The sequence below is a fragment of the Osmia lignaria genome, chromosome 9, assembly GCF_051020975.1.
Source record: "Osmia lignaria lignaria isolate PbOS001 chromosome 9, iyOsmLign1, whole genome shotgun sequence".
NCBI classification, from domain to species: domain Eukaryota; kingdom Metazoa; phylum Arthropoda; class Insecta; order Hymenoptera; family Megachilidae; genus Osmia; species Osmia lignaria.
The window spans coordinates 3,251,685-3,277,472 of record NC_135040.1 but is presented as its reverse complement, the minus strand read 5'-3'; the positions used below and the strand labels follow the sequence as shown (position 1 = coordinate 3,277,472).

Below are 25,788 nucleotides of genomic sequence, written 5' to 3'. Positions count from 1 at the left end.
ACAAATCTTTTTAGTATGCATTATGAGACCCAACGATATAAAGCATTTTGTACATAGATTTAAGATATTTACTTTATTTAATCAAATCCATTTTTAATGACTAATAGAGTTTCATATATAAAAAATTAACTCGAATAGGTTATCGTAAACAATCAAATTTGATTACATGTATACATTGAACTGGGATATGTCAAGTTTAGTCCCATTCACATTAATGTTTGCTAAAGGAAGGGAAATACAAATACAAAAAGACTGGACATGCCTTTGTTCTTTCAAAAAAACACAATTTTGACTCCCTTTGATTCTATCTTTTAGATATCATTCAAAACCAGCACAAGACTGAAGAATGATTAAAATAATTGTTTGATAAACAGTTATCTAAATTACTGATTTCATTGCTGAAAGTAAAGTAGCGCAAGTTTCAAATTGAATTGCATTTTCAAATATAGTTTTATTATTACAATGTAAAAATAGATTCTTTTGGAGTTAACAGCTTGCAGTTATTTCTATAAAGTACTTGCTTAAAAATTGTTGAATTTGACTTTGTATAGATTACTATATAAATTATAACTTATAACTTTATACACATGTGACGATATGTACAATTACTGTACAATTAAATCTCAACCTCCAATCCCACTAATAGGTTTAAACATAACAAGATTATGCGGTAATCTTTTCACAACACCATTTCCTCGCCATAAACAAATCCAACAATCACAGACTTCCGGATACATATTCACGATTAATGTACAAATTTCAGGATTTTCAATAAATATTTCAACATCAGGATATTCAGTAATACTTTTACAACCACTAACATCTATATATCTTAACGTTGGCGTATGATTTAACAATAAATGCAAAGATTTTACTCCTACATTTTTGTTTCCTCTAAGTACCAACTTAGAAAGATTTGATACTTGCGATAATATATTTCTTACGTCGGTATCCATTAAATCACAGGCAGCAAGTTCCAAACATTCTAAATTTAAAAACGAATAACTCGTGCTAGTAAAAATATTTTTGACTAAATTGAATTCACTTGAAGAAGCAGTATTTGATAAATTTAAATTAAGTAACTGTCTCTGTAAAGAAGTACCCAGGCCGTTTTCATTGAAACTGTTCCAAGATATATCTAGGTTTACGAGGCTACAGTTATTTAAAATAAACTGGAAATTATTCAACTGACAATATCGTAAATTTAAGGTCTGAAGCTGTATCAAAGGTCTAAGAAGTTTAGACAAAGTTTCCTGACTTGCTGGCCCAAGTGGATTATAACTCAGATCTAAATGCTTGAGCTGTACAGGTAGCTTGTCTAATTTGTTTAAACAATTTGAATCTACATCGCATCCTTGCAGGCACAATTCTTGTAAAGTCGATAACTTCAAAATGCAATCATTTAAAACTTTTCCTAATTCATATAATTCTCCACCAGATAAATCTAATATTTGAACATTTTTTTGATATTCCAAAGTCTTCAATAGAGATATAAATTCATTTTTACTGATATCTTCTTGTTTCAAGCGTAAAATAAATGTGTTCTCACATGATTTCAAGCATTTTGACACGGATTCACGAACATCTAAAAAGTTTAAACACGACAATTAATAAAAAAAATTAAATTTAACGAGTTATTACGAAATTCTTACCTATATTGTAATTTTTACAAATTATTCCATATCGTTCGACGATAGACGGCGTTTCTAATTCAATTATTTCGCATTGCAAATTTTTAATCACATCTCCTTCGTTTAAAATTGTAAGTAAGTTATTGTTATTTATTGCAATACCGCTCACAGTTTTTAATTCAAACTTAGCTTTACATCCACTGTCGTTGTAAAATTTCGTTTTAATATCAGTTAAAATATCTTGAATTAATGGCTTTGCCGTATTCGAAAACTCTACCTGAGTTTTGAATACTTTCCCTTCCACCGAAACATTTAAAATAATTGATTTTATAGCACCCGTTTCTCGAAATTCAAATTCTGTAGGAGATGGATTTACAGGCGAAGGAGTTCGAGAAACAGAATTTTTAGAAAATCCAATTGACAGCAAAGACACCTGTTGCTTTTTCCTCCGAGATTTTGATGCATTGGAAGAACATGTTACAACAGTGTCGCAACTTTCGTTGCTATCTTCTTCTATTAAATCAAATTCCTTCTCTTTTGTTACAAAACTTTCATTACTCGTTTTTTGTCGTTTTAAAGTTTTCTCAGAATCAATATCACCACTACTCGATTTCCTTTTTATAATCGAAAGCTCATCAGAGCACCTTCTACTGCTAATATTTTCACTAATGTCGTCTTCCAGCCAATCGTCCAGAAGAACTTCTTCGCTGTTTAAAAGAGGATTTACATTAGAGTTACTACGAGATAGAGGTGCCCCAATTGGATCATTCCTACGTTTTAAACTGGCTATAGTTCTCTTATAATCTTCACCTGCAGATATTTTCTCTACAGTATTATCCTTATCGACGATATAAGTTTTTGAATTGTGCGGTGATTTATATGACCGTTTGAAATTTTTCCTCTGACTTGCTGGAATGATCGCAGACAACATATTATACATTTCATCGTACTCCTCTTGATCTTCGGAGGATAAATAATCGACACGATTTCTCCACTGTTCTAAACAATCTAGTACCGTATCATCTTCATTTGTTTTAAGTTCTACATTAGCACCATACTGCATTAGAAGCCGCATCATTCTGATGTTACCACAAGATGCTGCATCATGGAGAGGTGTAACCCCTTGGCACATGAGACTTCCAGGGTCATTTACATCTGCGCCATGCTTCAATAATAACTCTGCAATCTCCACGTAACCATGATTCGCAGCCTCGTGGAGAGGTGTCCAACCAAAATGATCCCTAGCGTTCGTTGGATGACCAGCCTCCAACAATTTTTCTGCAGTTTCAATGTTTCCATTAATACAAGCGACGTGAAGCTGCGTTTCACCCTTTTCATTTCTCTTTATCGCCATTGATTTCTTCCTTGTCCGTTTTCTACTCACCCTGCTGTTCCCCTTAGCTTGCAATTCCGCTTCTACGTCAGATAAATCTTCCAAGCGAATATCTGCGCCAATCTGCTCTTCTGATTCGCTTTCGCTATCTGTATCAGTAGAATATTTTTCTAACTCTTTCAATCTTTCTACGAGCGTTTCTATTCCTTCAGTTTTACCGGTAGATTTAAAGAAATTTAAACGTTCCTTCAGGACGGACGCTTCTAAGGAAATATTTGAACTATCTTTCGCATTGTTCAGGGCTAAATTATATGTCTCCTCGATTTTTTCATCGGCTGCCTTATTGGCTATCAATAAATCCGCTAAAAATAAAGCAGATCTACATATTTCACGAGGATCCGTGCACGATATCAATTCTCTTTGAGCAAATTCTAACGCTTCATCGTATCGTCCAACGTCTTTCAAAGTTTGCGCCAGACTCAACAAAGCTGCTCCTATTCGATCACTTTTCATTTCTTCAGCGCACTCGAGCATCTTCTTGTAATAATCGATAGCTTTTTCAAAACATTGCGCGGCAACCGATGCGTCTCCTAACGTTTCGTAAAGTTTCAACTTACCACTTGTACTTTCTTCCGCGTTTAAAGCTTCCTCGGTAGTGTGCAGTGCTGCAACTATAACAAAACAATAGCTTTTTTAATTCTATTATGCTATTATAAATAATAACAATTTTTAATCCTATTATGCTATTATAAATAATAACAATTTTTAATGCTATATAAAAATTTATATCATCACAAACGTACCTATTCTAAGGCATTTTTCAACTTGGTGCTTCAGATTTTCTGGCAACTTGCTTGAAACGTAGAGAGAAACTAATATCTTCCGTGATTCATGCCATCTTTCCATTTTCAAAAGTAATTCCGCTTGAAATAACCGTGCTTCCGCTTTTAGAGACGTATTATCAACCTCAGTGGCATTTTCAAAATGTTTCAGCGCTAATTCGTAATTGCACTGCCGCTCATAAATTCCTCCTAAAGCAATTTGTGTTCTATGATAATCTTCTTTTAAATTGTGAGTCTGACATAACGCCGCAGCCTTTTCCATTAAATCAACAGCCTCTTGATGATCTTTCTGAGCTTCTAATACCAAACCCAAATTTAAAAGCAACCTAGCTCTCATAGTGATCAATTCCTTCAAATCAATATTTGTATCTTCCAATCTAAATAAAATATATATTTTTAATATACACCTTAAATATTGTTCAGAAAATTAATACATTTGTACAGAAGACATACTCATTGCAAAGACGTATGCTCTTCACGTATGCCTTTTTTGAACTTTTTAGAGCATCAGATTTATTCTCAACCTCAGGCAAACTTTCAGCCCAACAAAAATATGTTCTACCTAATGTTGCATAAGCACGTTGCTCTTCTAATAAATTCTTTATCTCCTTGGCTCCTTCTGCCTAACACAAGAATATTGTTATTACAATTGTGTTGTTATATTATGGATGTTGATCATTTAAGAAAACAAACCCAAGTATAAGTTCTGATGCTTTAATGCTTCCTCATAGGTGCCTAAATTAGCATATATCTCTCCAATCATTCTATGAGCTACAGCAATGTTCAATTTATCCTCTAAAATATTACAGACTTCCAATTGTTCTTTGTATTCTTGTAGAGCATCCTCAAACCTTCCAGTCTCAAAATATACATCCCCAAGTTCTTTGGTAACTTCAGCTAATTGCTGAAGGTTGCCATCGCGTTTGACCCGTTTCTTCTTTCTGGTTAATCCTGTTATATAAAAAGTTAATCATGCATAAGGTATAATTGCCCATGAAACATTAAGTTGATTCTTATAAAATATTTGTTAACAGACAAATATTCCCAAATTACAGTTATTATCAAAGTAGGATAGAATTTTTAAATGAACAAAAGAAGATATATTAAATACAAAAATTCAATGAATACTCACTATCAACATCCATTGTTTATAAATCGTGAATTATTATAGAAACAAGTGATTCACATTCGATTCACTGGATTTGATTGAAATCACCTTCGAGCTTGGGAACGTGTCTCACAGACACAGAGGCAGGCACATGCTGAAAGCATAGGCACGCACGAAAAGTATCAAACGCTACAGCAGACGCGTCGTAACGGTAAAGAAGAGAGTACGAAGGGCCATTGATGGAGGAGCCAAAAGAAAATCGTGAAGTTACTAGACATCGAAATTACCATCAATCGCTGATAAAAATCAAGGTATTGTTACATCGAAAAAAGTTGAACGCGAAATATTATCTCTGCTAATGTACTTTCGCAATGCGGACACGGTTTGATATTCATACGATTAGAATAATGCGAAATGAGAGCGTGAGAAAAGAATTTACATTCTGAACTGCTATGACATTGAATGCAATTGAAATCGTTTTAGCCTAATTACGTTATGGCAATAACGAAAGAATGTACGGAAAGTATAGTGTAATTGTTGCGGTAAAATTTTACGTACGCAAACATAGCGCTCACTTTCATAATTCTTTACCTAATTTTAAGACGCGCATCAACTACAATGACTTCATAATCTACGGAGCACAAGTACGAGCTGGTACGAGGTAGTACGAGCATTTAGCAGCGGATAACCTGTGGCGCTTGAAAGTTCACTCATTCTCGGCGACCCATCAGTCGGACCGTGTGTGCGGGTCAGAAAAGGGTGATGGGTGATGTGTCCCGTAAGATAGTGACACGAAGTTGACATATTGTAGAATTCTCCTGTCGAATACGTATTCGTATTTCTCTCTGGTATACTTTTATGATCTTCGTTAAAATCACTAATGGCTGGGGAGTTGCGTGAAGAGAGGTTTACGGGTAGGTTGTAGATGCTTACAGCATTAGAATCATTGTAAGTTTTGGATCGATACGCGCGGATTCTTCTTCCGTCGATGAATTCTCTTACCAATGGATGCTGTTCAATTTTTCTTTATTATAATAACATGTAAACTCTTTGTATCGGATTAAATGATACGCTCTCTATGGAATAAAGACAATTCAGCGGAATTATTTCCAGCGCGCTTCTAATTGCCGAGATAAATTACTATTAATTAAGATGTTCCGTTATGAAAGGTACGCGACAGTGTAGCTACTTTTGTTGAACTTGTACGTTTTATAAATTGAAAGAACACTGTTGAAATTTTACTTTTCTTTTGCTGAAACTATTTTTTAGAGAAAAATAAATGTATTAAAAATTAAATTGCGGCAACAGATTATTTAGAGTACTATTTCTTTTTTTAGACTTAAAGATCATCATATATCTGCTATTGTGTAACATAGCTGTGTTTATTTTAAAATCATTTCTTTACACTTGTAGAATATTTTAGGCATTCATTTGAAAGAATTTATTATTAAATTAAATTATTTTTAAATAAAAAAAATGAATTTTTTTTTAATAATTAATTTACATAGTTCTAGATCAACCAAGACCGCTCTTGTATTTGCATCAACCAGAAAACTCCACAATGTTCTATTGTGATATTGAAGTTCATCAACGATGGAAGAAAGAAAACTTACAAAATCCTGTGACACTCTGGCAAGGTTGAATGAAAATGAACATAAATTGTTTGAAAACCGAAATCATTGCACAAAACCGTTGCCTATTATATTTAACGAAGAAAATGGTGAAGACTTAATAAACGATCAAGATTGCGTTGATGATTCAACGAGAATTAATTGCTGTAACAATTCCTCAAAAGCGTTATTATGTTTAAAGGATTCAGAAGTAATTTCTTATGGTTCAATATTTATTATTAACTGATTATGTATTTAATATATTAAATTCATTTAACGATGGATTTCAGAAGTCTCAGGAGAAAGAGGAACCATGTTCGTTGAAAAAAATTAATCAGCAACCACCTTCACCGACTACTCTACAATGGGGTAGGGCCATAGCAGAGGTAAAGGAACATGCTGTAGCAAAATTGCAAGATGAACTTAAAAGAGCACACGAGGAGTTAAAATTGAAAGATGAAGAGGTCACAAGGCTCTCGAGAATCAAACAGGATGTCGAAGCTGAATTAGAGGAACTCACTGCCAGTCTCTTTCAAGTAAACCGCATAAGTTAAGATATACAAAGAAACTGAAAACTGATTAAAAAACAAAATTTTACATTTTAAATAGGAGGCACATAATATGGTTAGAGAAGCGAATGTACGTCAAGCCACAGCGGAACGTTTATTAGAGGAAAGTCGTATGAAAGCCGAGGTTCTAGCTGCTGAAGTAGCAGCATTGAAAACGTTAGTCTTAACTTCGACGCCGGCTAAGCCAAATTTTCATTTACACCCGCAAATCGATACGAAAAGTCGTTCAAATAGCGAGGATGGTCAACAGGGTCTTTTTACAAGAAAACACAGAAGGTGGAACAATTTTTCATTGTTCTAGAAACATCAGCTGTTACGTAAATTAAATTTTAAATACTTTTTCATTCTAGGTCACCGTCGCATTTTAACTTAAAATACGGTCGAGAGAATTCTCCACCGGATTCTCCGCTAAAAGAACAAAGACCGTCTTTACCATCCGATCGAGAATCCCTCGAGAGGGATTGGAAGAAAGATTCAGACAAAGAGAAAGATAAAGAATGTAAAGATTTCGGCCTTGAAGTTGATCCTAGAATTCATACAGAATTTCTTAAATGGAAAGCTAATCCATGCGTGGACAAAGGTGATCCTTTTGTCGGTAGAGTATTTAAAGAAGATATCGATCTTTGCCTTGATTTCCCTAATAAAGAATTAGGAACGAAGGTTAGGCAAGCTGTTCTCGACGGTATTATCTTCATCGAGGCGATAAGTGACAAAACTAAATTTACATTTCCAAAGTAATTAATATATTTCAAAGTACGAACCTTTATATTAATCATATTTTAACAAATACATTTTTCATTGTATTTTAGAAAATGTGTATTACTCGAAGCTCCGCGTCAATGTTATTATCGAATGAGGCTCGGGGATCAAGAAAATCAGTGGTACAGCATATCACAAATTTGTCGAAATCGAGTAAGTTTTTCAATTCTATATTTAAAGAAATTTATCAAGTATTGGATGTAATATTAGATATCCATTTCTATAGATCATAGCGGTCTGCGATTTTTTGAATTACCTACGTTATATCGAGCGTGGCCTTGTCAAAAGTTCAGGTAAATTGTACGATATACTTATTTCTGTTTAGTTACTTGAATCTGAATATCTTCATTTTACAGTTCACGATGTTTATTGGGAAATTACACGATTACGGAAGGAAATGGCGTTCGCTCGTCTGGGTCTCGCGCTATCGTCTTAACGCACTCCATGGAGGATTTCTTCTAGTCTTAAACATAACAAATTAGGCCATGGATCTGTTATATTATTCATTTACATCTATCGACTATAGATTGTTAACAATTTTAATCGTTCCAGCTAGACTCGATCATTTTTACTACCTACCGATCGAGATTTTATAGAGTAAGTGTTAAAATTTTAACGTATAAAAGTTCTCAAAATCCTCTATTATAACGCTTTGAATTTATTTAATGGAAAAAAAAGGAAAGAAAGTGATTGAATATGAGCCAATTTAGAATTTTTCATTGAGATTATAGTTTCTAAAAATTCTGAATCCTATTTTTTATTGTTAAACAATGAAGACTTTTAACGATCTGACGTTTGTTATATAAAAGTATAATTTACTATTATAAAAAAAATCCAAAAAACGTCTCGATCAGTTTCAAAGTGCAATGAAGTATCTTTAAGATATTGGGAAACATGGTGCCTTTTGACTTTTCGCTTATTAATAACACGTAACTAGTTTTAAGTTTTATATTTAGCGATGATTTAATCATGCCCACGCAGTTGAAATTATTTCGGGACTTCTATATCACACGAATAGCTGCAATTTCTATTACTTTAAACTGCATTCTCTCGTTTGAGATAAAAAAAAGGTGTAAATGTTGTAGTCTGAAAGGGTAAACGTCTTCACAGAATAATTTTGAAGTTGTCTATTGATTGAGATTATGACATCTAATGAAAATATGTATTATATTGACAATTACTTTTAAGTAGAAAATATTCAATGCATCCAGAGATAGGTTAATCGCGTTTCATTCTTTTTCCGTTGACTATTAATGATTATACCAATTCCTTCAAGTTTGTAGCAATATTTGGTTGCTCATTAATAGTTATCAATACCTGTAGATTGTGAAGCGATGTTTTTTATATATGTACATACCTTTGGACTTACCAAGTAAAACTAAATTTATCGAAAAAAAATGAATCTTTATATAGTGTTAACAAATATTGAAATAATTAAATTATTTCAATAATGTTTTCTGAAAATATAAATATCTTAACACTAGAACTATCGACGTTTGATGCACACTAATTTCTAAGTTGAAAATAATACAGAAAATTAAATAAATACCAGATGAAACATAATTTAATATATGTATATATCAATTCTTTATCTCGACAATAGTCAACATACATTCCAGCAAAAATACCTTGATAAACTTGATAATTTAAAATAAGAAACTGGAAAGCAGTCATTTTGACCCCTTTGGTAGTTCTAGTGTTGAATCATGGCTAAGTATTCTAAAACATGCCATACATAAATCTTCTATTAAAAATCAAAAGCATAAATATCTATGGATAAAAAAGATTGTTGAATATTGTATTAATTAAGTGGCACAAAATGATTGTGTTTTTAATTTAAGAATCAATGATATTATATCGAATATAATGATCATATATTTATATATCGAATAATTTATAAAACTTAAATCTTGTCCAAAGGTACACAATTTTCCCCCGTAGAGAGAATTGTATTATATCCACAAGGAATATATTCCATTTTGTTGCAAACATTAATCAGTACCTGGTAACTAGCGCGCATATGAAAAAAATAAATAAAGTGTATACTATTAAGAATGATATGAAACACTCTTATGTAAATTGTCATGTAACTAACGTAGTGGTTGAAATTAGAAACATTTGATGTGTGCTATGGCTAGAATTACCTTTTATAATCTGCCACAAAATAATTTCTATCGTAATTTTTCTACGTTGATTCATTTTTCAATTGTAAATTACACATTTAATAAACTATACTCGATTAGGCATTGTTATTGTTATACATAAAAGTGTTTCGATCTTCAGCAATAAGGAAACTTTTTATGCAATACTTCTTCCAGTGTTTTACATGTATTATTTTAGATCTGAATCATTGAAACAAGATACTTCCGTTTTATATTCTTTTATATGAATATCAAAATAAAACGTAGGCTTGTTTTTATATAACTATAATAAGTAATTATTAAGGATATGTTTCCTGCTTATTGAAGGTGCTTTAAAGATATATTTATATATCAAATGCTTCCAATTGTAAAATTCTTAGACTAATTTTAGGTACTTGCTGTTAGTAAGTTTTTATACAATCAATCAAAAGAAATGTGTTCGAATATGCAAACATAATTTAGCTTGAGATAATTTTTTGCAAAAATCCATGGGTTTCTAAATCAAAACGAATTTTAGTTTTATCAATTGAATCATTATTACCGTATGCGCATGCGTTCGCGTAAAATATTGCGCAACAATTATATTCTGAAGAATTCAATTGAACAGACAAATATTTTTCCCTGTTTAATTTTTGTACATAATGTTATTTAAGAAGATCGAAATAATAAGCTCATTTATTCAGTACTAAGTACGAAGAGAAGAAATAAAATTGTAACAATATGTACATGTTTGATAGTCAATTAGAAATATTCACAATAGTACTCGTTCAAATTGTTCAAGTTGCCAAAGATCGCTTCCGAATGATTTTCATCATAAGTTTATACATTTAGATGTGATCCATAAGTACATATAGATTCGAAAAGAGTAAAACGACTTCCGCATAATAACATACAGGAATTGTAATAATTATTATCCAAAAAATCTGTCATAATAGTGATTAAATATAAATCTCTTTATTTTAAAGTAATAAACTGTGCGATCTTTAGTTATCAATAAATTTAATTTATCATAAATGTAATTACTTCCTGATCTAATTATCAGTTGAATGTAATTCTTGTTTTTCAATAATGTAACAAATGAAATTGTTATCTTTAAGTTAATATTAATTATTTTCGCTTATAGTTATGAATCTTCAAAGTTTTTATATTGTAGAAATGTAACAGAATATAATAGTATTGCTGTTGTTTTCAAAGGATTATGATTGTACATTTTAAACTACAAATTATCCTTATTCCAAAGATTATCTATATGATTAAGTCTTTACCAATGACATTGATCGACGTCAAGTATATAAGTTGTACTTTAGAAATAGAAAAAAAAATATATATATACTGATAAAATTGAGTAACCTCCTCCTTTTCCGAAGTCGGTTAAAAAAGAACAGGAGGTATTCAAATTCAAATCAGTGACTACAGATAGACTATCTGTAATCACTGTACAAATAATGGATGATGTTAGAGTGGCCACTAGGTGGTGCTGGACAACAAGTTCCCTCACTTTTTGGTTGACGTGATTGTTTTGTCCTTAGGATCTTTATTATTCTCTTCAAATCCACTGTAACAGATAAGATTTTACACATTCGTGTATTGCTGGTTGAACAGTTCAGTTACCGATCTACAGGTACCGAGTGTAACATGTGGAAATCTATAGTGTTCCTTACACTTGCCGCTATTGGGATAGGTTCTTACTTGAAGTAAGTCATTTGATTTTGCCTCATAATTACCGGTTAATTATAAGACCTTCAAGAAAAACCGCTTATTAAAACTTAGATTAATACTATGTTTGTGTTTATTCTACAAAAACGTTTCAGTTGACCCTGACAGGTATTTCTCTTTTTAAGAAGAGAAGACAAATAATAAACGTAATTCTGATTATAAAAGATATTTAACAGATTTTGATTTTAAAAAAGTTCGATATTTTGTTATGTTACAAACTCATATTGAAAAAAAAACCTGTTCGAAAACCGGTCGTCGAGTTTTTTAAAAGTAATTCAAATATTTGATTACAACTACCATATCTTCTAAATATAAATCTTACTGCTGTCATATTTCTTATCCATTACAGCTCTGTTAGGTAGACAGGATATATTCTGCAATATCATCGATTTATATAACGCATCTTATTTAGAACAAAATATGCAAACAGTTTTTATCTGTCTTATAATGGATTCAACATTACTAATTTAGTTCACTATGTAATTAATGATTTCAAATTAAAGAACTGACGCTAATTAAAGAAAAATGATTGCAAATCTAAAAACTGAATATTCACGCGTCTGTACTGCTTTGATTACAACACGCAACACATACATATGTATATCTAGGATGAGTACAGGAAATACTAGCGAAGGTCATATTCATTCTGTCTCGAAAAATTTCAGTAATCAAACGGAGACGTGTTATTCATCGTACAAAGACCTCTCGATCCAACACAAACAACTCTTAATCGACATTTTTCTAAAGAAATATCGAACAGAATCGTCTAAAAAAACAGCATGATACGGAAGGTTCATTACGTTAACTCTTCCTCCGTACGCAGGGTCAGCCCTGAGATTTCGGGGGTCCGAGGTGAGCTTCGAAAAAAGGCCCCTTCACATATATGACATAAAAAAAAGTACCTTGAATAAAATTTACAAAATTAACATTAAAGCTTATATAACTAATTTAGATTTGCATTTACATCGATTAATATTCAAGTAAACATTCCTCTTTTTGCGTTTGTACAATTAGACGCAAAGTCGTCTTATGGGGGCTCTAGGCGGCCAGCTAGTCTGCCTAGGCCCAGGGCCGGCCCTGTCCGTACGATTTGTACTTTGCTTTCTGAAGTGTCATTGATTAATGATATACATATGTAACATTAAAAATTTACCATATAAATGTTTCCTTTTAATTACTATGCTAATGTTATTACCATTACCATGACGTCAAAATTCGCTCTCAATACGTGTACCATTTGCAAATCAAATAAACAACAAAATTGCACGGTTATTTATATTATCCTGTTCAATTATTTTCTTGTATTTCGAACAGGCAAAATAACTTAACTGTTTAGTATTATAAGCAAATACTTAATTGTTCTAACAGGACTGCTGCCGAGTGCAAAAAATAGGTCGGTCACTCTATGCCGCAAGGTTTAAGCGACCATATAATCGGGAACGCGATATCACGTGATCAAACATTTAACGTTAATAATCGAGTGTAAATAATATATTTTCAATTTCTGCAATCTGGTCAAAATTTTATCGACTAGAAAGTTGCTTCATCTATTGAGTTATCAAATATTATCTAGATAATTACTTATCCAGATGGTTGATCAAAATTAATAAATTTGACGTGTTTATATTCAAGAATTACGTATGCATCATAGTGTCCGTTCGTCTAGTGTATTTTGTAATTTCAAATAAATTATTGAATATTCTAAAGCTTTTATCAGATGATTATGTTATTTTAACGCTTTTATTAAATAATTAGATTTATGATATTTGTTGCAGTTAAACTTGGATTCCAAAGTCAGTACTTTTTCAGTAGACGAACGGACACTATGATACATGCTGTACAGATGAACGGAACTAGTCACGTTCTTAGATGAAAAGTCGAAAATTTTAATTACTTATAACTTCTAAGTGCATTTGACGAATCTCGATGAAATTTTCAGCATAAACATAACTTATTTTAAATTTTCATTATAGGCTCACATAAAAAAGTTGAAAAATGATCCTTCACTATTTTTTTTTCACGATTTCAACAAATTTTTTAAAACGACAAAGGCACATATCTTAATAAATTAATTTGTATAGCTTCTCGAGAAACCTCAAGTCATTTGGTCCAATTTTAAACGAGGTATTCCGTTTTAAACGGTGGACGAATACTTTTGCGACAGGGTGTACGTACATTAATTACCCTGAAATTGTATTTCATATCAATCGATCGAAGTTCAATGTTTCAAATAAAATAAATGAAAGTTTCTTCGTTACTTTCCACTTAGGTATCTCCTCAGTCCTTTCGATACAAACAGTAATATTATTTGCTTTTTATTTTCAATAAAGTACGAAGTTCATTGATAACGTTGTAAGATTATCTTGAATTGTACCGCAGCTGCCTTGAGTGACACGTATGTATGAAATACACACGTTCTGGGAGACTATATTTAATAGCGGTGTTATCTAATCGACAAGGTTTACTGTGACGTGATCTGAGGAGCAGTTTTTTATTTTTTACTATACCGATAAATATTTCGATACGATTTGATTTTCGAAAATTAATATACTAATTTTATCACTTGTTTTATCTAATTTTCACCTAATCTTGTCGAGCGATTTCTTATCAGTAATAAATATGTATCATAACAAAATTTATGCAATATCATCACTAGTGTGACTTTAGTAAGAATTAAGATAAATTAAGAATTATTGTTCTTCCTTTATATGAATTAATAATATTTTATTTGCAGCTTCCCAACTGAACACCATGTACCAACTTTACCGGAACCAAATTGGGGCCCGAAGAAGGCTGCGAAAGCATCTACCGAAATCCGGCCTTTTAAGATCGATGTACCGAAATCGGTACGTAATAATATAAATAATATTTATTTACTGTACAAGACACGTTTGTAAAATTGAAATTCTTTCGAAGGTCCAAGAGGATCTAAAAAATCGTCTCGAGAATCGTAAAACGTACGTGGAACCGTTAGAAGATGCAGCTTGGACTTACGGAATTTCCACCAAGTACCTCAATACGGTACTTGATTACTGGAAGAACAAGTATAATTGGACCGAGAGACAAGCATTGTTGAATAAGTACCCTCAGTTCAAGACAATTATCCAAGGTGAAAAAAAAGGGAGAAGAAGCATCTGGAAAGGAATTTGTTAATTTGTATAAATTATTGTATGGAATTTTAATACCTAGGTCTCGATATACACTTCTACCACGTGAAACCGACCAATCTTCCAAAGGATAAGAACTTGAAAGTTCTTCCTTTACTGCTGCTACACGGATGGCCTGGATCTGTTGTTGAGTTTCAAAAAATAATACCCATGTTAACAAAACCATGGCCCAATCATGATTTTGTGTTCGAAGTTATTGCACCATCGTTACCTGGGTATGGATTCTCACAAGGAGCTGCACGTCCAGGATTGGGTACAGCCCAGGTAAAATTTTCTATTTGAGTACAATATTCAAACGACTGACGATCCTGAGGGCTTAAATATTTCTTATTTAGATGGCAGTGGTATTTAAGAATCTGATGCAGAGGCTTGGTTTTAATAAATTTTACCTTCAAGGCGGAGATTGGGGATCTCTGATCGCCTCCAATATGGCTGCTCTTTATCCAGAAAAGTTAGTAAATATAGTATTTAAACTTTTCAAACGCACAAGAAATATATACATTTGTTTTTAGGGTGACAGGTGTACATCTTAACATGTGTACTGGACTTGCACTAAAAAATTGGTTCTGGTTGCTTGTTGGCACTTACTTCCCGTCTTTAGTAGGAGGAAGCGAACATTATTCACTCTATTATCCTGTGAGTAAACATTTCACCACATTAATGGAAGAATCTGGATACTTCCATATACAGGCTACCAAACCAGATACAGTTGGTGAGAGATTTTTGCATATACATTGTTAAAAGTAATCAGCGAGTTATACGAACTCAAATTCATAAAATTTGTAAAATTATCTATTAGGAGTTGGACTATCATCCGCACCAGATGGTTTGGCAGCATACATCTTGGAAAAATTCAGTACATGGACAAATAAAGAATACAGATCACGAGACGATGGTGGATTGTTAGAAAAATTCACACTGGATGAACTTCTAGATAACGTAATGGTATACTGGATCACAAACAGTATTACTACGAGTGCTCGTCTTTATGCGGAAAACTTTAGCTCGCCAAATAGAGCTTTGAAAATTGACGAGTAAGTTTAAAACTATAGTACTTTTTATAAGATACATTTAAGCGATATATTAGACAGGGAAAATATCATATGGATTTTCTTTCAGATTACCTATAAAAGTCCCTACAGCTTGTGCAGTTTTCCCCTCTGAATTATTAGCATTGCCTCAGAGTCTGCTTACAGGAAGATATCCTAATATAATTCAACATAATGTTTTGCCGCGTGGAGGTCACTTCGCAGCTTTTGAAGAACCAAGACTTTTAGCTGATGATATTTTCAGCTTCGTGAAAAAAAACGAGGAGCTTAAAAAAAAATCTTCATAGAATGAAGAATTAAATTAAGAGAACTTTGATAATAATATTTCCATTTCCATTGATGTACCTTCTTGAAGTGTTTCAATAAATTGTTGTATATATTTCATATTAAATATGAAAACTTAAATCGTTTACATTTATTATCATTTACAACATAGCCTATGTTACACTGTCAAATATAAACATATTTAACAAATTCACCCCATTCGAGCGGCACCAGTATTAAACGTGTCTGATCTATTTTATAGATTACTTTTAGATTTCATTAAACGGTACCAGCGCCAGACTTTTCAACATTCTCCAACAAAGTCTGTAAATTGGACTCAAACAGTTCGCATCTGATTGGCATTTCCAATGAGTAAAATGGATTTTTTAAAGCATAATCCGCATATAATTCAAATACCCTTTTCAATAAAATTTCTATTCCACTTTGTGTAGGTTCGGCGACGACAATGAATTTGATACCAGTTAATGTTTGGTAACAATGTAATCTAAATGTATCAGCTTCCAAAATTTCAATTCCAGAACAACGTGGTTCAGGACTTAACTGACTAGCAATTGCAAACAAAGGATAAAACATAGATGCTAGAAAAATCTTTTCATTCGTTGTCATTCTGGCACGACTAAATCGGAGCGATACAGGAAAATTTTCCGGCTGCTCAAGCAGTTCAAATACATCTTTTCCATTTTCTAATTCTCTTCCTACCACAGGACTTCCATTTACTGCTGTTAATGCATGACCCACTGCAATAAGTGAATTAAATGGTTAATATAATTATCATTTGTTTTTAAACTAAATAAAAATTTTATTGTTACCATTTATTCCATCCTTTTGGCCAAATGATACAACCACCTTTTTGTTTTCATAACCTAACTTTATATCTAGCGGGTAATTAAATGTCTTTTCATTCTCAATTCGTGGAACATTGTGATCGTGATTAAAAATTAGTCCACCTGATTTTGATACGATATAAACACCGTAAATAACCATTGTTAAGCACACATTTACAATATGCTTTTTATAAGTTTTACTGTTTATACTTTAACTGTCAATGTCAATTATTTTTTAGGTTATGTCCTATTTGTAATTCATGAGAATACCAACATATAAAATTTGAACAATTGTTATCAAATCGTGCTTTTTATTCCACAATTCTAAATATACTTATATTATGGAAGAAAGTTCACATTTCTCTCATAATATTTACAAAAATGATCCTGTATTATTTAAAAATTATGTTGGTTTCAAAGTGAACATTTTGACTGAAGATGGTACCACATCTTCCGGCGTTGTTTATACAGTTGATCCTGTATCAGAGAGGTTAGAAGCTTTAACATTATATTTACTTATAAATTCTTATTTATTGTTATATTTACAATAATTGATAAATTACAGTGTTGTACTGCTACAGGATTGCCAACAAGATCATTTAAAAATCGTGTTTGGTCATGCAATAAAAAACATAGAAATTTGCATGGACAAACCATGTGATTTACCAGAATTGTTTATGAATGCACCAACAAATATTCTTCGATCGACATTAGAAGAACGAAAAAATGCTGTGATAAAAATACTTCGAGAAAATAGGTTTGATGTAAAAGAAGAAAGTGATATTTTAACGGTTGAAAATGTCCTTTCAATAAAACCGCCGTATGAGCCTACCGATTGTATTTGTGCTAATAGCATTATTTTAGGAAGAATTCAAAATCTTCTTTCCCGCATTTCAACTTAATGTTTCAAACAATAAACTGGGAAGTTGATTAATGTTTTAATTATCGTGTGCATTGTTTACAAATACAATAATTAAAAACTGTTACATCATTTAATGAAATTGCTTTTTTAATTCAAGATGTTTCCCAAATAGGTAATCAAAGAATTACAGAGAAATACAATTTCGTTTTGAAAAAATTTTATTTTAAAATTTAAATTCTGTTTTTTTTTACCATAAAATATTTTTCTATCTTAGATATGTAAAGTAAAGCTCCGTCGATATAAATTAATAATAGATAAACGTTTGATTTACAATTAATTAAGTTGAATTTATTGTTGAATTGTATTACTTTTATTAGACGAAGTGACCTTAGACTTATTTTGTCAGAACAAAATATATCTTACTCTTTAAGAATAAATAGTTTATTTAGTAGAGGTATGTTAAAATAACTTCTACAGTTCTTTTCAAAATTTCTGAATTTTAGTTTAAAAAACAATCAACCCTATAACATTTTTAATAATTTAAATACGTAATTCGAAAATTAAAAGTACCCGAATCTGTTATTTTAAAAATGTGCGCGCATTTCTATGCTCTATTTAGAATGAATTACTTCTATTTACAATAATAATTTTAAAAACATAAAGGAAACCAAAAGATTACAGAGAGAAATTTTAGACTACTATCACATAATTTAAAGTGTCATGATATCAATTTTGAAAGGAAAGAGAAGCATATCGAATTTTTTCACTTTAAACCTTTTACTGTGGCCATTGAGTTTGACAAATATATTTGTCTTATGCAGTTAATATGGACATTAAATGTTTCAAGTACTCACCTTAGCTGTTTACTACGGTTTTAAGTTTCTTAATAAATATATGCGGAAAAATACTAGCTATGAAATATAGACGATTCTGGCAAAGCTCTGTTCGATGTGCTATTACCTAAAACATTCACCACAGCAAAAGGATTAAAGCTTGATGTAAAAGCTCAGTATAAAATAAATGCAGTTGCGGCAGTGCGCCGATGCAAAATACGGCAAAAAGCTTCAAGTATTAGAAAGAAAAAAAAAAGAATAAAGTCTCTGTTCGACCTTTCCCCTTTTCTAGAAAAATATCGAACTTCTAGTTTCTCTACTGGCTTGGAGAAAAAACTAAAAATCTACTTGCGAATTACTTTGTTAAAACTACCTTGTGGATCTATATAGAATCTGTTGGCATATCACAGTCGCCGATATGTGCATATGCCTCTACGAGCCTGGTGCACGTAAAATACGGGGCAACCGAACTCTGACGCACTCTTGGCTTCCCCATTAATATTTAATAATTCGTTGTATGCTGTTTAAGAGATCGTGAAAAAACATCTAACATCGCTGTACGTATCGAAGAAGAAGAAGAAGAAGAAGAAGAAGAAAAAATTTCTAAACTAAAGGATCATTAATTCTTAATTTTACATTAGATTGAGATAAAGAGATGCTCGTCGATTTTATCGATGAAAAATCTTAATCATTTGTGGTGTACTTTAATTAAGCGGCATAACTTGTGCATCAATGGAAAAGCATATAAAAGAATGCGTGTAGAGTTCTTCCAAGGCAGTGTCTCTCTCCATAGAAGTAAAAAATGCTTCTTTGGAGCAAGGTAAATATCCTAGAGTCTATTTTTTACGCAGTAGGTCATTCGGTTTCCCCATCGGAATAATATTCTATGGGAGCTGGGTCACGAAATTTTCGAGAATATCTTAAGCCCAAAGAATCTGCTAGACTTTCAATGCGTGAGAGTACCTAGGATGATAAAAATAAAATAAAAATTTCAATCAAAACCAACAGGTTCTGTAATACGAAGCAAATAAACTATAGTTTAAAAAAAAAACCGCTGGTTTCACTTACATAATCTAACTGTTGTTTGGTATGCGCAGCAGAAAGACAAAACCGTATTCTGCCTTCCATCAAAGGAGTTGCTGGAAATCCAACACCAACTGCCGCTATGTTATACGTCGTCAAAGTTCGCACGACTGCGCTATTAATTTAAATAACAATTACAGTTTTATAGTTCACTATTCAGTATCTCAATGTTGAATACATACCCAATCTTAGAAAACAAATAGACTAACATAGGTACAACAGGCGAATCTTCGTTTCCATAAATAATGACTCCAATCTGATTGAGTCTACGCCTGAAATACTTAGTGTTTCTTGCTAACTGTTTCGTTCTTTTTTCCCCTTCGTCCGTACCATCTTCACCAGCAATTATTTTCATTGAAGTAATTATTTGTTGAGCTACTGGCGGAGACATGGCGGACGCATAAGTATGCGCGTGACTGTATATCCTTAAATGATTGATTAGTGTCTAGAATCGTACAACAATCACTATTATTGCTACTTTTGAAAACGATAACGAAATATAAATATATATTTCACTGCAAGATAATATATGCATGACTGTTACTTTTGATCCAGCAATATAGCCACCAGCAGATCCAAAACTCTTTGTAAAGGTTCCCATAAGTATATCCACTTCTCGTGGATCAATTCCATAGTAATCACAAACACCCCTTCCGTGTTTACCCAATGCCCCGGTGCTATGGGCCTCATCCAAATAAAGATAAGCCTACGATAGACAATTAAAATTAAATATTAAGAATGATTACCACAATTATACAGAAACAACTCTATTTACTTTGTATTTTTTCTTAAGTTCGATAATTTCAGGTAAATGTACAATAGAACCTTCCATAGAATAAACACCTTCTACAACAATTAATATCTTCTTCCAAGGTTCTCCGCTTCCTGGCTGACCATAAACTATTGCATTTTGCAGACAAGTCTCTAAATGCTTCACATCTAAACCAAAACAATTTTATTTATTCATCTGTAGTTTACCTCGGAAGAATTTTTATTTACTTTCAAGCCTACCATTGTGTTTGAACACTCTAACGGTAGAACAGGACAGCCTCAATCCAAGTATCAACGAGGCATGATTTTTCTCGTCGCTGAGTACCAAGCATCCTTTAGTTAGGAACGAAGGTAAATTAAGAGCGTTCGTTGCGAAGCCCATTCCAAAGACAATCGCGTCTTCCACGCCCAGAAATCTGGCCGTTAACTGTTCCAATTCTTCGTGGATTGGCATGTTTCCTAGATACAAAGCAACAAACAATGAAAATCTAACAATATGGAGTATCAAATTGATGATAACAATGAACGAGAGTAAATTACCAAGCTCGAGGCGAGAGCTGCAAGTGGTACAACCGAATTTTTTCAAAGTCTCGATACTATGATCGGCACATTTGCCATCCGACTCAGCGAAACCTAAATAATTGTACGATCCCAGATTGATACATTCAGTGGTCGTTCCTGTAAATCTAAAGAACAATATATTAAAGAAACAAATTTATCTTGCACTATTTTGAAATGTACACATGTGAAACAAGAATTAAAAAGTTAAACGACTATCTTGATAATAATTTAAACAACACCGAGCTATTAATATTAGAACGACAAGAAAAAAGGGGAGGAGCTTTTGTTTAAAAACAATTGTTTTAACAATGAAACGCGGTGAATCTAATCGGAGTTTTCGAATTTGATTTTCAAATTATAAGCCTGTTTTCGCATTCGCTGGCCGTCTAATCTCATCCAGTTCTTCATTACATTTAATCAAGACAAATGTCTGCCTTCCTGTATCACCGATAGCGTTACGATTTTCAAATCTGTGCAGTTTCTCACTGGCAATGGACTAAATATCTGATGGGATCGCTTAGATATTATGCTATGATTCATTCAGATTATGTAACATAATAAATAAATGATTGAGGTATTATAAATCAAGTCCATTTCTCAACATTCGGTCTGTAACTATCGGCAAACTAATTAATTAAATAATCAATTATTCAATGACTTTTGATCAAATAATGTGAGTTTAACGTTTGATTACCAACATCGCTTGGTTTTTCTTTCATAATTCATTAACTTACTGAAACGTCCATCCATAATCTCGTGTTATCCTATCTTTAAGCGTAACAGTGGCTCCTGGAACAGAACATATCGGCCTGTTCCAACAATCTCTGACTCTTCGGTAAACATATCGAAGGTAAAATTCTTCGAAATGTTCATAAAGCGGCGCGTAACCCTGTAACAATCAATTTTCGCGATTAAATAATAACGATTATAATAAAATAACATACAGCTGCAAGATTATCGATAACTCAAATTAATCATGCGTTTAATGACTCATTCGAAATTCAAAAGTAAAAGAAATGACACCAACCGCAACGTAATAAATTTGAAAAATCAATCGATTACGAATTTTTTTTTTTAATTTCCTGGAAAGATAATTATATTTATAATTAAATATTCCCGGTTACGTGCAACTTTTTATTCAAACGTTCAGCAACAGTTTCGTTTGGTCTAAGAAAACGTCGCAAATTTTCTTTTTCGAGAAGCTCCCTTTATCTCTATGAAGTAAATTATCGTGTGTACTCGTGGTGAATCGAAACTGCGGCGTGAAAAGAGGATAATAGGTTTCCGCATGTAATCGTCGCAAAAAGTTCGTTTCGATCGTCGGCCAACGTTGCGGTATTCGTTCGATCGACCTTCAGTAATCGGTTTCATACCTAGGTCCATGTATATTTTACAATTGCAATCGTTTTATAAACTGTAACACCTTGAACTTGAGAATTTCTTTCTGGGATAGACCTGGTTCCTTAGAAATTTTGAAATTTTAAGAATTTTGTAATTCTAGAATTTTCGAATGAAAGCCCGCACTTTTGGGAAGAGGACCAGGTCCTTTCCAATGAATAGCATCTTCAGAACGCAATTCTGGTATAATAATAGAGGCGAAAGGTGAAACTTGGAGTATCTTGTATATTCTTGAACAAAGAAAGTCAGTGAACTTGTTCGAAGAGTGTCATAGAATAGATTGCTCTTGAAACATTCTTAGCGCCTTTCATCGATCCTTTTTTTCCTAGAAAAATCTAACGATACACTGGACTCACGTTCAAACTCTACAGGTGCAAAAAAAATTAATCGGCGTACCAATCAACGTTCAATATATACCGTTATAAATAAAAATGAGTTTGATACTTCGGATAACTTTGCATTTTAATGGTACAAAGTTATGATTATCTTACCTCTCTATTGTACTCTTTCGCGACTTTCGGTGTGAAAAACAGTTGGTTAATAAAACCGAGGAACATAAGAATATAGAAGCCGAGGTGGGTCAGTGCAGCTGTGATGAACGGTACCCTCTCGAACGACTCCTTCGACCTAGATGTAACCGGCTCCGACTTGGTTTCTTTATCTGGAAACTAATTAAAATTTCAACATGTATTTGTCATTTATTGCGTAAATTGCACATAGTTACATTTAACTATCATTCGGTTCAATTATTAACGAAATAAGTAGTTTCTCTAGGCAGCATGGTAGAAAATTAAATTTTATTTAAATATTCCAAATTTTCCTTAACTACAATTGAATTCATGTACTTTCTTAATTTATTTACTAGGTCTATCCTGTCTCAGCTGGCTATTGCCTATCGTCAACCATTAAGAGCCTAGTTATTAACGATAACTTTGCTGATAAATAATGTTATCTTTAAAGGTATAAGATAATGGCAATTCCTTGAAATGTTAGATATTGCGATCTTTAACACGTTGATCGCCACAGTGAAAATGGCCATTTGTTATAGGACGTATCGAAGCTCTAATTATTAAGAATAATTAATGATTAATTTTCAAATTTCAAATTTTAAGCTTTCTATTTAAAATAATGTTTTTCTATTGATTTTCTTTTAATTATTCAGGCATGTGTAATTTGCGGTGTCGGTCACCGGTGACCCCCATGGCGTTCAACGTATTAATAGGAAAAATAGGATTTTTGAATAAATTATAAACATGAATCGAAGAATGGTGTAATAATTTACTATTACCAGATAAGCACTGCAATGATTAACTAATACATAACAGATAAGCGTTAGAATAAATTTTTATCGCAAGCGAGAATGCCTCCAGCACATTACAAAAAAAAAGAGAGAGAAAAACGCCAAAATCGATAACCCCGTCACTGTACGGCTTTTTGACGCGTTACGAACGAAAACGAAAGCCGAAAAATTAAAATCTTAATACTCGTTACAAACGAGAATAGATATAAATAATTTGAACGTTTTTAATTTCTTATTTAATTCGTTTTTTCTCTCTCGTAACTTTCTGCGGGAATTAAATACTGTTAATAACCAACTATTACATAACGACATCTTTGACTTTTAACATTTTAAACGTCGCCAATGAGGCGTTTAGTGAACCGATCTTCTCACCAGTTAAATGACTGGTGATTTAAGAGGATCTTTATTGAAGCGACATTTAGTCACCTTAAACTTCATTCTTATAAGTCAACACTATTCGATAAGGTTCCCTTATCACTGTTGGGCTTCGAGGTTAATGTCGATGTTAATTGGCAAGATGGAAAATCTTACGACATGGTATTGAAAGCGAACGTTCGTACATTAAATCGAAATATTTCGTTGAATCCTCGTCACGTGACGGTATTTATAAAAGATTTGTAAATAATAGCTTCTAGGTAAAATAAATGTTTATCAACATTGCGAGAACGTATTAAAATTTGTGCCACTAAAAGTGGATATCGATAAGTTTCTGGTAATTTGAATATTACGGAATTCTGTCAGTAATTGTACAGTTTCTATTATCGAACAAATGTAATTTCATTAGACGCAAAAGGAAAAGATACATTTATTATAATTATAACAACATTTTAAATAAAGGTACATGGTAACATTCATGAATTGGTAAAATGAGGATTAACACTATCAAGTGTAAATTCGTGAATTGAAACTTGCTTGAAATGGTATAGAAATAATTCAGAGGCACAGCTAACTGTATTGGAAATGTTTTAAAACAAATTTCAAATTCGATCTTTACACACTACTTCAAGAACTTTAGCTTTAATATTCAAGTAGGAGACTCTGTTACGGATGATATAGGCATTGTTGGCTCGCTTTTCAGTAGAAAATATTGAGTGTTTAGTAATTTACGTGTGTAACTGAAAACTAAAAATATTAATCGTGATAGTTCCATCATTTGAATTTTCGTTAAATAACAGAACTTTTAAACAAAACTAATACGCGTGACAAGTGACGATCTAACCTGTACACGTCCATTGCTTTGCGAACCGGCATGACCATTAGCCAGGACGCCTTCGTGAAAGGTTAAGCCATTTCTACTGCGTATTTTCTCTTCGTGCTCATTCAACCTTCTCCTGGTGGTAGTCTGCGTCGCCATTTTGCAAAGGGCGAATCTTTCACCAAACGCTGTAGGACCGTAGAGAGAAGGAGAGAGAAAGAGGAAACAGTGAGTGCACGCGTCAACACCCTACGAAGTACAATCAAAGACTGACGCTCAGGCCACGCGTCGAGATATTAGCGACGCATGCGCATTTCGCGACCGCGATTTACGGAGAAATGCAGGGATACGCGGTCCTGCGCATGCGCATTGCAAATGGATTAGTGTGATTATTCCTACGAATTAGTGCACAATTGAGAATAGTGATAATTAAACTAATGAACTTCTAGATCGAAATTAATTTAGCTTTTAATAACTCTCAAGAACAAAGATATCTATTAAAATCAAAGGCAACATAAATCAATTTATCTATTTTATTCGTAATTAAAATTTGAAAATGATGTATCTAATATACCGTTCAATTTATATTTGACAAGTAATCCAATGTAAGTTAAAAATATTTACGTTTCTTTATGTGTTATTGTATATTTCTATAAGCTTTATTATAAGTGCCGACTTAAAATTTCAATAAGTATTTATTAATTTCATATAGGTATATAAATTCACATCTTTAAAAAGATTATTTATAGGC

The 25,788-nt window shown here is 32.5% G+C and overlaps 6 protein-coding genes and 1 long non-coding RNA gene across 10 annotated transcripts; 3 read left to right on the top strand and 4 right to left on the bottom strand.

Moving 5' to 3' along the window:
* Positions 1-8: 8 nt before the first annotated feature.
* On the bottom strand, positions 9-5,068 carry LOC117601399 (tonsoku-like protein). Its single transcript, XM_034318090.2, has 6 exons — positions 4,939-5,068; positions 4,500-4,757; positions 4,260-4,425; positions 3,768-4,183; positions 1,653-3,635; positions 9-1,585 (listed from the first exon to the last, which is right to left on the bottom strand). Exons 1-6 carry the CDS (start codon positions 4,949-4,951, stop codon positions 624-626), a joined length of 3,798 nt encoding a protein of 1,265 aa, XP_034173981.2. The 5' UTR covers positions 4,952-5,068; the 3' UTR covers positions 9-623.
* LOC117601442 (guanine nucleotide exchange factor for Rab-3A) lies at positions 5,038-9,296 on the top strand. Of its 4 annotated transcripts, none has more exons than XM_034318182.2 (8): positions 5,038-5,225; positions 6,423-6,735; positions 6,815-7,060; positions 7,134-7,369; positions 7,444-7,827; positions 7,903-8,005; positions 8,079-8,145; positions 8,209-9,296. In XM_034318182.2, the coding sequence occupies exons 2-8, from the start codon at positions 6,508-6,510 to the stop codon at positions 8,286-8,288; spliced, it is 1,344 nt and encodes a 447-aa protein (XP_034174073.1). In that variant the 5' UTR covers positions 5,038-5,225; positions 6,423-6,507; the 3' UTR covers positions 8,289-9,296. The 4 variants fall into 4 exon arrangements, with proteins under 4 accessions (XP_034174073.1, XP_034174056.1, XP_034174065.1 ...); XM_034318165.2 differs by lacking the exon at positions 5,038-5,225 and adding an exon at positions 5,686-5,828; XM_034318174.2 differs by lacking the exon at positions 5,038-5,225 and adding an exon at positions 5,722-5,862.
* A 1,433-nt stretch (positions 9,297-10,729) lies between these two features.
* LOC143305637 (uncharacterized) lies at positions 10,730-12,479 on the bottom strand. The gene is made up of 2 exons (XR_013062682.1): positions 12,032-12,479; positions 10,730-11,548 (listed from the first exon to the last, which is right to left on the bottom strand). It is a non-coding gene; the product is annotated as an uncharacterized LOC143305637 (long non-coding RNA).
* On the top strand, positions 11,491-16,330 carry LOC117601433 (juvenile hormone epoxide hydrolase 1). The gene is made up of 8 exons (XM_034318155.2): positions 11,491-11,687; positions 14,444-14,555; positions 14,626-14,818; positions 14,899-15,140; positions 15,212-15,327; positions 15,389-15,588; positions 15,676-15,910; positions 15,996-16,330. Exons 1-8 carry the CDS (start codon positions 11,629-11,631, stop codon positions 16,210-16,212), a joined length of 1,374 nt encoding a protein of 457 aa, XP_034174046.1. The 5' UTR covers positions 11,491-11,628; the 3' UTR covers positions 16,213-16,330.
* On the bottom strand, positions 16,119-17,194 carry Trs23 (trafficking protein particle complex subunit 4-like protein Trs23). The gene is made up of 2 exons (XM_034318352.2): positions 17,020-17,194; positions 16,119-16,947 (listed from the first exon to the last, which is right to left on the bottom strand). The coding sequence occupies exons 1-2, from the start codon at positions 17,192-17,194 to the stop codon at positions 16,469-16,471; spliced, it is 654 nt and encodes a 217-aa protein (XP_034174243.1). The 3' UTR covers positions 16,119-16,468.
* Positions 17,195-17,375: 181 nt separating this feature from the next.
* LOC117601519 (gem-associated protein 6) lies at positions 17,376-18,077 on the top strand. Its single transcript, XM_034318366.2, has 2 exons — positions 17,376-17,524; positions 17,600-18,077. Exons 1-2 carry the CDS (start codon positions 17,376-17,378, stop codon positions 17,934-17,936), a joined length of 486 nt encoding a protein of 161 aa, XP_034174257.1. The 3' UTR covers positions 17,937-18,077.
* Positions 18,078-18,233: 156 nt separating this feature from the next.
* lace (serine palmitoyltransferase long chain base subunit) lies at positions 18,234-25,282 on the bottom strand. The gene is made up of 10 exons (XM_034318141.2): positions 25,062-25,282; positions 23,034-23,210; positions 21,879-22,033; positions 21,124-21,269; positions 20,824-21,042; positions 20,588-20,751; positions 20,357-20,518; positions 19,995-20,257; positions 19,798-19,927; positions 18,234-19,692 (listed from the first exon to the last, which is right to left on the bottom strand). The coding sequence occupies exons 1-10, from the start codon at positions 25,194-25,196 to the stop codon at positions 19,585-19,587; spliced, it is 1,659 nt and encodes a 552-aa protein (XP_034174032.1). The 5' UTR covers positions 25,197-25,282; the 3' UTR covers positions 18,234-19,584.
* Between the last annotated feature and the right edge of the window lie 506 nt (positions 25,283-25,788).